The sequence below is a fragment of the Schistocerca nitens genome, chromosome 9, assembly GCF_023898315.1.
Source record: "Schistocerca nitens isolate TAMUIC-IGC-003100 chromosome 9, iqSchNite1.1, whole genome shotgun sequence".
Lineage (NCBI taxonomy): Eukaryota > Metazoa > Arthropoda > Insecta > Orthoptera > Acrididae > Schistocerca > Schistocerca nitens.
This window is the reverse complement of record NC_064622.1, coordinates 341,390,539-341,409,102: the sequence shown is the minus strand read 5'-3', so window position 1 is coordinate 341,409,102 and position 18,564 is coordinate 341,390,539. Positions and strand designations below refer to the sequence as shown.

General features: G+C 38.3%; 1 protein-coding gene across 1 annotated transcript in view; it reads right to left on the bottom strand.

The window, feature by feature from the left end:
- Positions 1-3,570: 3,570 nt before the first annotated feature.
- Positions 3,571-18,564, bottom strand: part of LOC126203781 (enolase-phosphatase E1-like) — a 63,459-nt gene continuing 48,465 nt past the window's right edge. The window contains exon 2 of the mRNA XM_049938151.1: positions 3,571-4,256. Within this exon, the coding sequence (XP_049794108.1) occupies positions 4,020-4,256 (237 nt within the window). The 3' untranslated portion in view covers positions 3,571-4,019. The remainder of the gene's footprint in view (positions 4,257-18,564) is intronic.

The following is an 18,564-nucleotide window of genomic DNA, read 5'->3' as shown; positions in this document are numbered from 1 at the left end:
AAACAGTATGTTTATGGACATGGGTTCCTATTCAAAGTATTATGCACTTATTCTCCTCTCTCTACAAGTTCTAGAAGTTTGCAATGGGAATTTTACTACAGAATCTGAATTGTCTGAAACTTTGCAATCATAGCTGTCACAGATTACAACTAGCAAAATACTGTCATTGAAGCTACTATCCTCTCATATCCAGCAGATGGAGAGGTCTCTCTCATACCTCATACACCAATGATACCAACCAATCTATCTGTTTATTTTAAGCGACTTCAATTTCCACTCATGATTTTGTTTGCATTAATAATAAATCAGGTTCAAGGTTAGAGTGAGGGGTAAGGGGGAAAGAGAGAATGACGGCAGGAAATACACACAAAAAGAAGGAAGGATGAGGTGATCATAAAAAGGGTGGAAGAAGTGGTGCACAGAAAAAGGGCAGAAGAGGACATGGACAAATAGGTAGTAGCAGTTGGGCAGAGAGAAATGGGGGGTGGGGTTAAACGATGTATATTGAATTCCCTCACATATTTAGCAATTACAAAGCATTGCTGGGTTCGCTAGTGGCATACAAAATTATTAGCATTTTCCCCTCGTATCACAAACTAATTGCTGATGTGACATGTTTAAGAAACTACAATGCATGGCAGTAACCTGTCTTACAACCTGGAGTTCACCGTTTTCCATAATTAAACACAACAGTGAATCTAAAAGGCAACAATGCTTCAAATAGATTTTGTAAAAAGTCAGGGGAGACGGAAGCAGAAATTTCAATGCGCACTAAAATAACAAAAAGTATTTAAATGTACTGATAAAGCCTCAAAATGAATTTGATTTGATTTGAATGCGAAATGGAGTGACACTGCAATAAAAATTAGTGTGCCTGATAGACATAGGTTCACTCTTTCCAGTTGTGTTACCAATTATAACATTAGAGGTGTCAATTTTAAGATATACAGTGTTAAAGATGGGCAAAATTGGATATTTTTGCTAAGTTTCAGCCATATTGGTCTATTTCTTTGTATTTAGCATTCGTGTGAATCAAGGAAGTCGAGCGATTGTCTAAAAATGGACGAAGAAGAATTTCATGTAGTGATTAAACATTATTTTATGAAAGGCAAAACGCTTCAAAAGACTTAAGAGAATCTTGATAAACATTGTGGTGACTCTGCACCTTCGATTTAAACAGTTTGTAAGTGGTTTCAAAATTTTCAGAGTAGCCATATGGGCACAAGTGATGCTAAACGTTCTGGACGCCCTGTGGAGGTTACGACTCCAGAAATCATTGATAAAATCCATGATATCGTGATGGATGACAGAAGAGTTAAGGTGCATGAGACTGCTAGTGCTGTGGGTATCTCGAATGAATGGGTACATAATATTTTGCATAAACATTTGGACATGAGAAAGCTATCCACAAGATGGGTTCCACAACTGCTCATGCTTGACCAAAAACGGAATCATGTGAGGCGTTGCAAGGATGGTTTGCAGCTGTTCAGTTTAAGCGTCATTTCGTCACTGTGGATGAAACATGGATACATTACTATACTCCTGAGACCAAACAACAATCTAAACAATGGGTTACCAAGCGAGAATCTGCACAAGAACAGGCGAAGACCATTCCTTTGGCCGGAAAGGTTATGGCGAGTGTCTTTTGGGATTCGCAAGGGATAATCCTCATTGACTATCTGGAAAAGCGTAAAACTATTACAGGTGCATATTATTAATCGTTGCTGGACTTTTGAAAACTGAGCTGCAAGAAAAATGTCAGTGATTGGACCGCAAAAAAGTCCTTTTCCATCGCGACAATGCGCCAGCACACACCTCAGCAGTTGTGGTCGCAAAATTAATGGAAATAGGATTCCAACTCATTTCACATCCCCCCTATTCTCCAGACTTGGCTCCCTTGGACTACTACTTGTTCCCCAATTTGAAGAAATGGCTGGCAGGACAAAGATTTTATTCAAACGAGGAGGTGACTGCAGCAACTAATAGCTATTTTGCAGACTTGGACAATTCCTATTATTGCTGGATTCCTATCTTTGCTGATAAGACACGCCAGTTTGTCAAACAACAAGGAATCACATGGAAGTTCACAGGGCCACAAACTGCTTGGTGGAGAGAATGGTGGAGTGGACGGGTAGCTCAATTAAACGATGCCTCCATAAGATACTGGGCTGTTGGAGCATGGGCTACACTTGTGAATATATAGACCTTCCTAAAATTCAAAATCCATCACACAAACTGAGGACAAAGTGGTTACCCCAGCTTACTATCTCATGGGAAGAAGACATCACCCAACCCACAGATATTGAGCCACCAGAAACAACTGACTTGGTAAGGCAATTTAAGCTGCTGCAGATATCCAATGACTTTTGGATGTGGTAGAGCAATCAGTATTGCTCCTTCAGTTAATCAGCTTAAGAATATTGGTAAACCACTGAAGGTCTGGATTGGAGAAGAGAGCAAGAGTGATAGAAGTACGAACAGATTAGTACAGCTGATTGCCCTTTAGAAGTTAACCAGAGTGAGTAGAATATGGAATAACAGTGTAAATGTACATTGTTACCCTGAGCACTTAATGTCTGTAGCTACATTTATATAATATTGTTATAGTTACTAACTATAAACACACTCTTAAAGTAATTGGCTCGAATTTCTTATTTACTCAACCTGGAGGTGACACACTGGTAATGACAAATGTATTTGTACCTTTTGTAGTATCTAATGTGGGAATAATTCTGTAATTAGTTCAACATTTATTGCGGAACAGTGTCATATCAGAATTACATGCAAATTTTCTCACATGTAAGACTGTCCATTAACATTGGTAAGTATTTCCTTCCCATTCCCATCTGCAAATGAAGTCTTCCCTCTTACCTGGCTAAGCAGTTGAACTTGGCTCTTCATGTAACCAAAATTCTTTTCTATTGTCAACAGTTAAATATGGGAATTAATGTCAATTTCATATAGTGACAGATAACAGTCAGGTAATATTGCGACTAAGCTGTGTACACTCTGGTATCCGTCTTATACATTTATAGTCTTGCACTGCTGATTTGTTTCCATTTCTCAAACAGGTGTGATAATGAACCTCTCCATCATCTGCACCTCTACATCTGAACTCTGTCATATCAGGTTTCCTGAGTATTTTTTTTTGTTATATGTGTGCAATAGTATTTCTCCTGATGCATAATAACTACGTACAATTAAGAAATGTGGTCTTACTCATAACTGTTATTTCATTGTTATGCATGTGGTGATACACAATCCAAAGACAGTTGAACGACAATTTTTGTGTAAAATGTTTTCTGTCACACAAGCTTTTCCCTAGTTTCCAAGATCTGGTGGCTGAAGAGTTTGATGTCAGTTTGGGAATAATACTGATGGACACATATTCATGTTTTATTCTTTCTATTGCATTGCAGAAATACACAAGTAACATCAGCTAGGGTCATACTCAACTTTATTTACACTAAAAACTATGTTTGTAACAAAGGAAAATAATAATAAAAAAATAATAAAAATGGAACAGCTTAGAAATGTATTTACAAAAAGAGTAAACATCTACAGCAGTTTTACAAAGCTCTGCCCAACATTTTTAAGATCTACCTAAATTTATAAGAATAGGAACTGTAAATGTAAATAACACACATGAAAATCCCTGAGAAAAATCCTAGTATTTGTATCCGCTTCCTTGGCTAAGAGGAAACTACTGTATGAACTTACTTGAGATTTTCCCACCTGTCTCAAGCATTCTTAGTTGCAAAAATTGAATATTCCTGAGCTAAACAATGAACAGAATTTAAATGAGAAAGAACGGTCACTTCTGTTAGGTAACAATGACATTTAGAATGTTATAACACCACAAGTTCACAAAATATATGTCAGTTTCAGATTTAAAAAGTGATCAGTCTTATTACTGCAATAATTTTGACAAATTGTATAAATACTCTCAGTCTCTCAACATAAATAATTTTCTAGGACCATTAGACAAACATAAAAAACAATTCTACAAAAAATAAAAATTAACCGTTGTAGAATTCATTGAAACATTCGTAAAGGTGATCCTCCTCAAGAACTTCCAGAAGCTGTTCATCAGTCAGCAACAATGCATCATCACAACCCTCCTCCAGTCCTTGGTAGAAAGAATTGAAGACACGCACTTCTTCCATCGCCTTTTCGAGAGCTCGCAACTGATTCATGCTTTCGGATTCAACTGCCGCCAGCCGGTTATCACACTTATAGCGCAATTCCACTACATTCTGTGGGCACAAAGTGGTAGAGTATGCATCCAATTAAGTTCCCCTAATTCATTATGCACAGCTAATAATATGATGAAAATAACATTTCTTAGATGAGGCACACTATATCAATTCGTAATAAGTGGACATTTGCGAGAGCCAAGATGAGAAATTTATGTCACTATGCATTAAAAGTTTTAGACAGTGAAGATGAAAAATTTACAGAGAAATGTACATGGCTGTAAAATACTTGTAACATATTTCAAATATTACTAAACACAGTACATTCCTTGAAAGAGTCTCGATCATTATGAATTTTTACTAGAAATGCCATCTAGTTCCATAATGTATATCCATTCATAACAACACTTTGGCTACTGATCTACTGATGTTAATTACAAGTCTGGTCGCAGTAACCAAGATGTCATAATAAATGAAGATAACTAAATTGTCTAGATGGCATTATTTGGAAAAAAAAGGGACAGACACACATGAATTCGAAGTATTAGAACGTCAAATATACAAACTGGCAGAAAAAAAGTCGCCCAATCACAGCAAAGACAAACCATCAACAAAATTTTTGCAACAGAAACGACAAGGGCTCTGCTCTTGGGCAAGTAAGGGAAGGAATAAAAATTAGAGAGCAAAGTGTGTGTGTGTGTGTGTGTGTGTGTGTGTGTGTGTGTGTGTGTGTGTGTGTGTGTGGGGTGGGGGGTGGGGGGGGGGGGGAGGACCCATTTAAGCTCCAGATGGATCATGCTCATAATTTGACTGTAGAAGAGGCTATGTATGAATGAATATTTGCTTGGATGCCTGACACATTTATAGGTTCCAATGGTCATAGACTTTGTTGAAAAACAAAGTGATTTAAATAGATTCAAAAATATGTGCATTGTGATAGTGGTTATTTAGTAAATATTTTGAGTATGGTGACATCATTTAATACATCTCTTTGGAAGCTTCTCGAGCTGTTGTTGTTGTGATCTTCAGCCCAGAGACTGGTCTGATGTCGCTCTCCATGCTAGTACTCTCAACCTGAGTGTAATTTCAGCTCTCTGAGACTGCAGACGTGTGTGCAACTGTGTGTGTGTGTGTGTGTGCTGTTGACAAAGGCCTTAATAGCCGAAAGTTATGATTGTGTGAATCTTTTTATTGTGCCTATCGTGACTCAGCATCTCCGCAATTTGGTGAGTAACAACTTTCCTTCTCTCGTATTGCTACTACTTTAAGTGTCTCATTTCCTAATCTAATTCCCTCAGCATCACCTGATTTAATTCGACTACATTCCATTATCCTCATTTTGCTTTTGTTGATGATCATCTTATATCCTCCTTTCAAGATGCTGTCCATTCCTTTCAACAGGTCCTTCGCTGTCTCTGACAGTATTACAATGTCATCGGCAAACCTCAAAGATTTTATTTCTTCTCCACGGATTTTAATTCCTATTCCAAATTTTTCTTTTGGTTCCTTTACTGCTTGCTCAATATACAGATTAAATAACACTGGGGATAGGCTACAACGCTGTCTCACTCCCTTCCCAACCATTGCCTCCTTTTTGTGCCCCTCGACTCTTGTATAACTGCCATCTGGTTTCTGTACAGATTGTAAATAGCCTTTCGCTCCCTGTATTTGATCCCTGCCAGCTTCAGAATTTGAAAGAGAGTATTCCAGTCAACATTCTCAAAATCTTTCTCTAAGTCTACAAATACTAGAAATGTAGATTTGCCCATCCTTAATGTATCTTCTACGATAAGTTGTAGGGTCAGTATTGCCTCATGTGTTCCAACATTTCTACGGAATCCAAACTGATCTTCCCTGAGGTGGGTTTCTACCAGTTTTTCTATTTGTTTGTAAAGAATTCGTGTTAGTATTTTGTAGCCGTGACTTATTAAACTGATAGTTCGGTAATTTTCACACCCCACAACACCTGCTTTCTTTGGGATTGGAATTATTATATTCTTCTTGAAGTGTGAGGGTATTTCACTTGTCTCCATCTTGCTCACCAGATGGTAGGGTTTTGTCAGGGCTGGCCCTCCCAAGGCTATCAGTAGTTCTAATGGAATGTTCTCTTCTCACAGGGCCTTGTTTTGATTTAGGTCTTTCAGTGATCTGTCAAATTCTTCACGCAGTATCGTATCTCCCATCTCTTCTTCATCTACGTCATCTTCCATTTCCATAACATTATCCTCAAGTACTTTGCCCTTGTAGGGACCATCTATATACTGCTCCCACCTTTCTGCTTTCTCTTCTTTGTTTAGAACTGGTTTTTCATCTGACCTCTTGATATTCATACAAGCGGATCTCTTTTCTGCAAAGGTCTCTCTAATTTTCCTATAGGCAGTATCTATCTTATCCCTAGTGATATATGCCTCTACATACTTACCTTTGTCCTCTAGCCATTCCTGCTTAGCCATTTTGCACTTCCTGTGATCTCATTTTTCAGACATTTGTATTCCTTTTTGCCTGCTTTATTTACTATATTTTTATATTTTCTCCATTCAGCAATTAAATTCAATATCTCTTCTGTTACCCAAGGATTTCTACTAGCCCTTGTCTTTTTACTTAGTTGCTCCTCTGCTGCCTTCAGTATTTCATCTCTCAATGCTACCCATTTTCTGTTTACTGTTTTCCTTTCCCCTGTTCTTGTCAATTGATCCCTAATGCTCTCTCTGAAACTCTCTACAACCTCTGGTTCTTTCAGTTTATCCAGGTTCCATCTCTCTAAATCCCCATCTTTCTGCAGTTTCTTCAGTTTTAATCTGCAGTTAATAACAAATAGATTATGGTCGGAGTCCACATCTGCCCCTGGAAATGTCTTACAATTTAAAACCTGGATCCTAAATCTCTGTCTTACCATTATATAAAGTATCTGAAATCTTCCAGTGTCTCCAGGCCTCTTTCACATATACAACCTTCTTCCACGATTCTTAAATCAGGTTTTAGCTATGCAGAATTCTACCAGATGGCTTCCCCTTTCATTCCTTACCCCCATTCCATATTCACCTACTACTTTTCCTTCTCTTCCTTTTCCTACTATCGAATTCCAGTCCCCCATAACTATTAAATTTTTTGTCTCCCTTCACTGTCTGAATAATTTCTTTTATTTCATCATAGATTTCTTCAGTTCCTTCATCATCCGTGCAGCTAATTGGCATATAAACTTGTACTACAGTGGTAGGTGTGGACTTCATGTCTATCTTGGCCACAATAATGTGTTCACTATGCTGTTCGTAGTAGCTTACCCATGCTCCTATTTTTTTTTATTCATTATTAAACCTACTCCTGCATTACCCCTATTTGATTTTTTATTTATAACCCCGTATTCATCTGACCAGGAGTCTTGTTTCTCCTGTCACTGAACTTCACTAATTCCCGCTATATCTAACTTTAACCTATCCATTTCCCTTTTTAAATTTTCTAATCTACCTACCCGATTAAGGGATCTGACATGCCACACTCCAATCCGTAGAATGCAAGTTTTCTTTCTCCTGATAACGACATCATCCTAAGTAGTCCGCAACCGGAAATCTTGAATTATACCTCGAATATTAAATTGTTTTGAATTCTTCATTTTATCTGGGGTTTGATGATTTGTTTCACTTTCACATTTTTTTTACTTCTTTCAGTTATGTTTGAATGGAGTTTTGAGTCAAGGATAGTGTGCATTAGAAGAAAGTCATTCATTCATTTGTTCATGATCAACATGTAAATTCAAGAAGGTCAGAACACTCCAGGCTGCCTGATGGAAAAAGTAGTTATAGTTAAAACTGCTGATTGTTAATAAATGGTAACACGCCAGAAGTAAAACTAGGGAATCTTAATAACAGTATTAAAATAAGTTATATTACAACCGTTCTTTCATGTTAAATTCCTCAAACTATATATCTTGTAAAGGGCAATGCTGATTATTGTATATGTATTTTTAAAAATAAAAATAAATCATGTCATAAAATGAGGAGCTATGCCTCTGCTGATACATTCTTTGCTGTTAACTCCTATATCTATTCTTTATTCTTGTTATGCTGAAAGCAAGGGGAAACTACAGCTGTAATTTTTCCCGAGGACATGCAGCTTTACTGTATGATTAAATGATGATGGCGTCCTCTTGGGTAAAATATTCCGGAGGTAAAATAGTCCCCCATTCGGATCTCCGGGCGGGGACTACTCAAGATGACGTCGTTATCAGGAGAAAGAAAACTGGCGTCCTACGGATCGGAGCGTGGAATGTCAGATCCCTTAATCGGGCAGGTAGGTTAGAAAATTTAAAAAGGGAAATAGATAGGTTAAAGTTAGATATAGTGGGAATTAGTGAAGTTCGGTGGCAGGAGGAACAAGACTTTTGGTCAGGTGAATACAGGGTTATAAATACAAAATCAAATAGGGGTAATGCAGGAGTAGGTTTAATAATGAATAAAAAAATAGGAGTGTGGGTTAGCTACTACAAACAGCATAGTGAACGCATTATTGTGGCCAAGATAGACACAAAGCCCATGCCTACTACAGTAGTACACGTTTATATGCCAACTAGCTCTGCAGATGATGAAGAAATAGATTAAATGTATGACGAGATAAAAGAAATTATTCAGGTAGTGAAAGGAGACAAAAATTTAATAGTCATGGGTGACTGGAATTCATCAGTAGGAAAATGGAGAGAAGGAAACATAGTAGGTGAATATGGATTGGGGGGAAGAAATGAAAGAGGAAGCCGCCTTGTAGAATTTTGCACAGAGCATGACTTAATCATAGCTAACACTTGGTTCAAGAATCATAAAAGAAGGTTGTATACCTGGAATAATCCTGGAGATACTAAAAGGTATCAGATAGATTATATAATGGTAAGACAGAGATTTAGGAACCAGGTTTTAAATTGTAAGACATTTCCAGGGACAGATGTGGACTCTGACCACAATCTATTGGTTATGAACTGCAGATTGAAACTGAAGAAACTGCAAAAAGGTGGGAATTTAAGGAGATGGGACCTGGATAACCTGAAAGAACCAAAGGTTGTAGAGAGTTTCAGGGAGAGCATAAGGGAACAATTGACAGGAATGGGGGAAAGAAATACAGTAGAAGAAGAATGGGTAGCTCTGAGGGATGAAGTAGTGAAGGCAGCAGACGATCAAGTAGGTAAAAAGACGAGGGCTAATAGAAATCCTTGGGTAACAGAAGAAATATTGAATTTAATTGATGAAAGGAGAAAATATAAAAATGCAGTAAATGAAGCAGGCAAAAAGGAATACAAACGTCTCAAAAATGAGATCGACAGGAAGTGCAAAATGGCTAAGGAGGGATGGCTAGAGGACAAATGTAAGGATGTAGAGGCTTGTCTCACTAGGGGTAAGATAGATTCTGCCTACAGAAAAATTAAAGAGACCTTTGGAGACAAGAGAACCACTTGTATGAATATCAAGAGCTCAGATGGCAACCCAGTTCTAAGCAAAGAAGGGAAGGCAGAAAGGTGGAAGGAGTATATAGAGGGTTTATACAAGGGCGATGTACTTGAGGACAATATTATAGAAATGGAAGAGGAAGTAGATGAAGACGAAATGGGAGATAAGATACTGCGTGAAGCGTCTGACAGAGCACTGAAAGACCTGAGTCGAAACATGGCCCCGGGAGTAGACAACATTCCATTACAACTACTGATGGCCTTGGGAGAGCCAGTCATGACAAAACTCTACCATCTGGTGAGCAAGATGTATGAGACAGGCGAAATACCCTCAGACTTCAAGAAGAATATAATAATTCCAATCCCAAAGAAAACAGGTGTTGACAGATGTGAAAATTACCGAACTATCAGTTTAATAAGTCATGGCTGCAAAATACTAACGCGAATTCTTTACAGACGAATGGAAAAACTGGTAGAAGCGGACCTCGGGGAAGACCAGTTTGGATTCCGTAGAAATGTTGGAACACGTGAAGCAATACTAACCTTACGACTTATCTTAGAAGAAAGATTAAGAAAAGGCAAACCTACGTTTCTAGCATTTGTAGACTTAGAGAAAGCTTTTGACAATGTTAACTAGAATACTCTCTATCAAATTCTGAAGGTGGCAGGAGTAAAATACAGGGAGAAAAAGGCTATTTACAATTTGTACAGAAACCAAATGGCAGTTATAAGAGTCGAGGGGCATGAAAGGGAAGCAGTGGTTGGGAAAGGAGTGAGATAGGGTTGTAGCCTGTCCCCGATGTTATTCAATCTGTATATTGAGCAAGCGGTAAAGGAAACAAAAGAAAAATTTGGAGTAGGTATTAAAATTCATGGAGAAGAAGTAAAAACTTTGAGGTTCGCCGATGACATTGTAATTCTGTCAGAGACAGCAAAGGACTTGGAAGAGCAGTTGAACGGAATGGACAGTGTCTTGAAAGGAGGATATAAGATGAACATCAACAACAGTAAAACGAGGATAATGGAATGTAGTCGAATTAAATCGGGTGATGCTGAGGGAATTAGATTAGGAAATGAGACACTTAAAGTAGTAAAGGAGTTTTGCTATTTAGGGAGTAAAATAACTGATGATGGTCGAAGTAGAGAGGATATAAAATGTAGACTGGCAATGGCAAGGAAATTGTTTCTGAAGAAGAGAAATTTGTTAACGTCGAGTATAGATTTAAGTGTCAGGAAGTCGTTTCTGAAAGTATTTGTATGGAGTGAAGCCATGTATGGAAGTGAAACATGGACGATAACTAGTTTGGACAAGAAGAGAATAGAAGCTTTCGAAATGTGGTGCTACAGAAGAATGCTGAAGATAAGGTGGGTAGATCACGTAACTAATGAGGAGATATTGAATAGGATTGGGGAGAAGAGAAGTTTGTGGCACAACTTGACTAGAAGAAGGGATCGGTTAGTACGACATGTTTTGAGGCATCAAGGGATCACAAATTTAGCATTGGAGAGCAGCGTGGAGGGTAAAAATCGTAGAGGGAGACCAAGAGATGAATACACTAAGCAGATTCAGAAGGATGTAGGTTGCAGTAGGTACTGGGAGATGAAGAAGCTTGCACAGGATAGAGTAGCATGGAGAGCTGCATCAAACCAGTCTCAGGACTGAAGACCACAACAACAACAACAACAACAACAACAACAACAACAACAACATTCTTGTTATATGTGTGTGTTCTGAATATCAGGCACTTGCTTTACTATAATAAAATGTTTCTTGTGTGCCACCTCAAACCGTAAATTGTGATAGCTTTAATCAATCGCTTTACTGAATATTTGGGGAACAACAACAGATTATGGAACCAGCTACTCTGTCCACCCAGTAAACATTTGCTTTTTAAAAATAAAAAATCTAAGACCAGCAATCTATTTTAAGCCACAATTATGGCATTAAATTTATTGCCACTTACAGAAAAACTTACAGGAAAAGAGAACAACAAAACATGCCACTTTGCAATGAAAACCTATGTACAAAATTAAAAACTATAGGAATGTGCCTCAGGTGACGTAAAGCACAAGTCAAAAGTGTGTAATGCTAGAGCATAAATTATGCTGTTAGTTGATCCAGAAGTTTACATGCACATACAGAATGCAACAACTGCAAAACAAGCCTGGGATGAATTACAACACATATATGAAGACTCGGGACTTTAGAGGCAAATTGATTGCTGACTATGCTTCTCAACTCGACTGGAGAACTGTACTTCATCAGAAGAATATGTATCCACAATAATTTCCACTTCTAATGTGTAAAAAGCTTTGAATTTCAAAGTTAAAGATGGGAGAGTAGGGTGAATTTTAATGGTAGGGTTACCAGCTTACTACTACAGAAGTCCAATGTACCAACAACTGGAGAATCTATTAAAACTAAATAGTTACTGGAAATGTAGAACAAGCATTGCCACTATGAATAGCGAAGCAGCTCTTCAAGTGAACAAGAATGATTACAGAAATTTTGTACACAATACTGCCAAGGGACTGAGATGCACGAAACTGTTGCAGCAGAACCAAGGGAAGTAACAAGTCATCAGAAGAGACTTCAAATGACAAGACATCTTTACTCCACCAAGTAAAGCTTAAATAATGACCAGTGCATTGCTTCAGCAACTATGTCTAAACTCATGTCAGAAATGAGTCCATGTAGATCATGTAACTGCAGAGGTGGTGGTGGTGGTGGTGGTGAATGATGAGAATTTATCCATTGAATGGATTGGTGACACACATATTGATGGAAGCTTTGCAGAAAGATATGGCCAATGACATTACTGATTCTCCATTCTATGAAGGTAAACAGGAGAGATTACCTCTCCAACATTCTGAGTCAAGAGCAAAATGTATCCTTGAATTAAAACATTGTGACTTACGTGACTCACAAGAACAACCAGAGTTGCCAGATATTTCCCAACTCTAATAGAGGACTATTCAAGGAAGATATTTTTGTGTACACTGAGTGACAAAAATCAAGTACTGGAAACTATTAGAAATTTCAAGAAGCTAGTGGAAAAACAAAATGGTAGTAAAATTCATGTTTTGCCCATAGACAATGGGAAGCAGTATGTGAATTGTGGACTAGAAAACTTCTTAAGGACTGAAGGAATAATTCATCAAACAACAGTATCCTATTCATTGGAACAAAGTCAAGCACCAGAAAGGTATAACAGAACATCAGTAGGTAGATACTTATTATTTAATGCAAACTTGTCTAAAGAATGTTTGGGAAAAGCAGTCTCTACATCTGATTACCTCACTAGAAGCATTAACCAGAAAAAAAATCAAACCTCACACATTTAAGAGTATTTGGCAGTAAGGTCTTTGTTCGCTTACTTAAAGCAAGCAGGCATAAATGGGACAAGAAGACCACTGACTGCATGCTGGTAGGACATTGTGAACAGATCAAGGCACATCAGCTATTTCAACACAACTAACAAAAATGAATAAAGGTGAGAAATATGCTGAAACTTCCTTACAGATTAAAATTGTGTGCCAGACCGAGACTTGAACTCGAGACCTTTGCCTTTCATGAGCCAGTGCTCTACCGACTGAGCTGCCCAAGCATAACTTAAGACTGTCCTCACAGCTTTAATTCTGCCAGTACTTCATTTCCTATCTTCCAAACTTCATAGAAGTTCTCCTGCAAAACTTTCAGGACTAGCACTCCTGGAAGAAAGGATACTATGGTGAAATAGCTTAGCCATAGCCTGGGCTATGTTTCCAGAATGACACTTTCACTCTGCAGTGGAGTGTGCACTGATATGAAACTTTCTGGCGAATTAAAATTGTGTGCTGGACCGAAACTCGAATTCAGGACCTTTGCTTTTTGCGGGCAAGTGCTCTACTAACTGAGCTACCCAAGCACAACTCAAGACCCATCCTCACAGCTTTACTTACACCAGAGCACTTGCCTGAGCAGAGTGGAAATATCATTGCATTGAGAGATGTGATATTTAAAGAAAATACTATTCAGAAGAATGATGACGTAACAGTACCCAAAAAGTCTCAGGAGCTGGAAGTTATGCCCGATATTATGAAAAATGAATCATAAATGGTTGAATCTGAACCCATTACTAATGAGAATAATGACAATGCAAGATGTATTTTAGCTTACTGAAGCAGATTAGAGGATTCAAATTCAACACAAGCAAATGAAAATTTGGCAGTCTCACAGCAAAGTTAAGTGCTCGTAAGATGAACAAGAATTTTTGAAACTGATAAATATGAATGATTACATGACCTATTACTCTGCAGACACACATAATTCAGATCTGACATCATTAGAAGATGCTTTACAAAGTAAAGAACGACAACTGACTTCAGACAATTTAATTCTCAGATATAAGGCCAACAGACACCAAGTAGTTTTTCAAAACTAAAAAGAATCTCGAAACAGACATTTTAGATACAAAGCACAGCTAATAGTTAAGGGATGTACATAAAAAAGGGTTTAAACTATGAAGAGACTTCTATCCTAATGATCCACTCCAGTTCATTAAGGTATCTGGTTTAGTTATTTTCAGTAACAACCCACAAGAGAAGGAAATGTTCAAAAATAAACTCAAAGAGCAATTTGTAAGAGGATGGTGGGTTGAGTAAGTAAACTGTTTATTATTTCATCTGGGGACTGTCCACATGTTGCCAAGGATGTTTCGAGTATGCTGCTGAAGTTTCACCGGGAATCACTTACACATTCTCTGTACAGTCTCATATTTTTGAAGTCCTGAAGAAAGATGTTTATGGCTGTCAATTTGCTTTGAGCGAAGAAGTGCACATCTGGGTAAAATTGTGGTTCTGTAGGCAATTGCAAACATTTTACCATGAAGGCACTTACCATCCTGTCTCACAGTGGATAAATGTATTAACAGTTATAGTGGTTACTTCTGAAATAAGAAACAGTTTAATTAAACAATGGAAAATCCGGGATGGAATGTAACAATACCAGAGAAGAAAAGTTTCTACTCACCATATAGCGAAGATGCTCCCGAGTCGCGATAAGCACAACAAAAAGATTCACACAATTAAAGCTTTCGGCCATTAAGGCCTTTGTCAGCAGTAGACACACACACACACACACACACACACACACACAGACGCAACTTTCACACATGTCTGCAGTCTCACATTCTCCGCCAGGGTTTCGATTACCTCTCGTCGTGCCCTGAAATGAGAAATGTCCTGCCCACTATCCTTCCCACCCCTCCTACCATGGTATTCTGCTGTCCACCGAACCTACACAATATACTCGTCCATCCTTACACAACCCCTGCTCCCAATCCCTTACCTCATGGCTCATACCCCTGTAATAGACCTAGATGCAAGACCTGTCCCATACATCCTCCTACTACCACCTACTCCAGTCATGTGATTTACAAGCTAAGGTGCAACCACTGTGCTGCATTCTATGTAGGCATGACAACCAACAAGCTGTCTGTCCGCCTGAACGGCCACCGACAAACTGTGGCCAAAAAACAAGTGGACCATCCTGTTGCTGAACACGCTGCCTAACATGATATCCCTCATCTTCATGATTGCTTCACAGCCTGTGCCATATGGATCCTTCCCACCAACACCAGCTTTTCTGAATTGCACAATTGCGCAGGTGGGAACTTTCCCCGCAGTACATCCTACATTCCCGTAATAATCCTGGCCTAAACCTTTATTAATCACTGTCCTCAACCATCCAGCCCCCTCCCTGTTCCCATTCCAGCACTACACAGCCATCATTTTACCATCACACCCAGTCTTTTACTTTCTTTTTATTTCTCTCCTTTCTGCTACTTACCCCCTCCCCCCTCCACATCTTCTCTCCTGCCCTCCGTCTAAACTGCAACACCTCACTGTCCACCACTCCCACCATACTATCCCTCCCCTCCCCATCCCAGCCTCCTCCTTACCCCCACCCAGTCGCATCATGCACTGGTGCTGCTGCTTGCAGTGTGGTTTCAGTTCTCTGAGATTGCAGACATGCGTGCAAGTTGCATTTGTGTGATTTGTGTGTGTGTGTGTGTGTGTGTCTACTACTGACAAAGGCCTTAATGGCCGAAAGCTTTAGTTGTGTGAATCTTTTTGTTATGCCTATCACAACTCAGCATCTCCGCTATTTGACAGCCCACTGTAATTTCAAAGAGCTAGGAGAAGTGTCAAATTGTGCGGGCATCAAAATAACAAGGGACTACAAATTGGGACTATTATGGGTGGATCAATCTCCTTATACACAACAAATATTAAATAAATACAGCGTGAAGGATAGCTATTTAGTATCAACACATTTGGACAACACTCAAGTATTCATACGGTATGAGCCCAAAGACAGACAAAGAGAGCCATGAGAAATGTACCCTACAGAGAAGCTATAGGCAGTTTGGGAACCAGACTTGACCTTGATATGCAATTATAGTGTACGTCACTTCAATGATGATTCAAGTGTGGCTCACTAGCAGGCACTTAAAAGAATCACGAGGTACTTGGAAGATATTATGGACTTGAAGCTGTAGTTTTCTAGGGAGGAGAACCAAAACATCTCAGGAGACAGACAGGGCACGAGACAAAGGTTCAGATGGCTCTGAGCACTATGGGACTTAACATCAGAGGTCATTAGTCCCCTAGAACTTAGAACTAATTAAACCTTACTAACCTAAGGACATCACAAACATCCATGCCCAAGGCAGGATTCGAACCAGCGACCGTGGCAGTCGCACGGTTCCGGACTGAAGCGCGGCCGGCACGAGACAAAGGGAACAGGAAGTCAGTCACTGGTTTTCTGTTTAAATCACAAGGAGATGTAATTTCTGGAGCAATAAGAAACAACCTACAGTAGCTTTATCAACTACTACAGCTTAACACAGGGCATCAGCCTCTGTTTGTCAAGAGGCACTCTGGTTACAGAGATTAAACAACAAAATATCTCCATGCCCTGAAAGTGACCCCATTAAAATTTACTAGGATAGCAAAGGTGCATATGACTTATACAAAACAAGTGGCTATAGTGTAAGGACAAAATATATTAATATAAGACATCACTTTATTAGAGAAAATATAGTCTCAGATCATGTTATACTGGAACAGATTATTAGGAGGCAGATGCTCACTGATATGTTAACTAAGTCACCTGCAAGAACAAGACATCATCAAATAAATAACAAATATGGTCTGATAGTATGAAGCTCTTTTATTGGGCACTGATTCTAGTGTAAGTGTTATAAATGTGAATCTATGGCTCTGCTGATTTATATGTTCTTTGCCATTAATTTCTACGGTTTTTTTTTTTTAAATTCTTGTTCTTGTGTGTGTTTTCTGAATATTATGTGTGTGCATTAGAATAATAAAATTTATGCTTCTTCCAACCTTGACCACTACTTTACTGAACATTAAAGCAAAAAATAAGAGGTCAAATTATAATATTTTGCTGCTCTCACCTTGATACTCTAGTTTTGAACCTTTACCATTCTGCCTACCTGTTCCTGACTTCTGAGTAGCATCTGCATCTACACACACACACACACACACACACACACACACACACACACACACACACACACACACTCTCTCTGCAGAGTACATCGCACCTACACCATTTGCATATGTTGTCACACAGTTTTCTTCAAATACACTTTCTCTAAATTTAATCAATAGGCTTTTGTGAGAACTAAGCGATCTTTCTTCCCATTTAATTCACTGAGCATTTCTGTTACATTTATATATGGTCTATACAGATCTGTTATGATATTAGCAGTGCATATGTGGATTTATTCAACCTCTATTGTCGTAACTGCTTGATACGCACTCCACACAGTGAAACATTATTCTAGAATAGGTCACTCTAGTGTCTTGTATGCAACAGATACAGTGCATTTTTCCAGAATCCTTCCAACAATTCTAAGTCCCCTTTCACTGTCCCTAATACTGATATTTATGTCTTTGTCCAATTTCATATTTCTTCTTAGTATAACCTTTAATCCTCTCCATCTCATCCGGTAAGTCTCCCCTGATCTGGGATTATGGGCGACTTTTTCCGAACTCTACCTGTTTTTGTGAACCTCACCGATCCTTAACCACATACATAGACCTCCTCCATTTTCCCCACATACTAGACATAAGGAGTGGTGCAATAGAGCTGCGAGGTGCGTGACACAGGGGAAGGTGTGTCATTAATAGAGATGCACTCTACGAAAACTACAGATTGGTAGTTTTGGAATACTACACAAAGGATACAGTAAATGGCAGGATTACTGATATACTGGTTTCTAATGACTTCTCTATTTGTTGTCTGGTTGTTTGTTTTGTACATAATTAGAACTGCAGATCATTCAATGTTACTCCATTGTGTATTTTACACCCTTAAGAACATTTTAAAGTAATATAAATTAGTTTATTGCATAATTTCTGTGCTTTTATATAACCTAAGTCCAATTACTTCTGAAGCAAAAAGCACAGTTTACAGGCACAAACATAAAAAGATCTGTATAATCACTGTTGTTATTTTGCACTCAATACAATGTTCTTCATCGTGATTGAAGGCAAGAGTTTCCTATTATTATTGATAAATGTACAAGTTTTTTTTATGAATAACACAAACATGTTTTATATAAGTTCAACAAAATATTGAAGCATTGTTTGGTACATTTCTCCTGTGTGTTTCTTTTTAATTTTATCTTTTTTTGAGGAAACTGCATTTCATAGCGCTATACGATAAATCACTTTAATTTTTTTAAAACTAAAACAGTCCTCTTTTTCTCATTACAAATCAATGATTTTTTAATAAAACTTGCATTAAACATTGACAATTTCAATTTTGCTGTAAATACTGTTTATTTTTAAGAACAGACCTGATGATGACTATGTAGAACAAAAATATTCCGTAGGTTATGCAGCTCTTTATATATCCTTATTTAC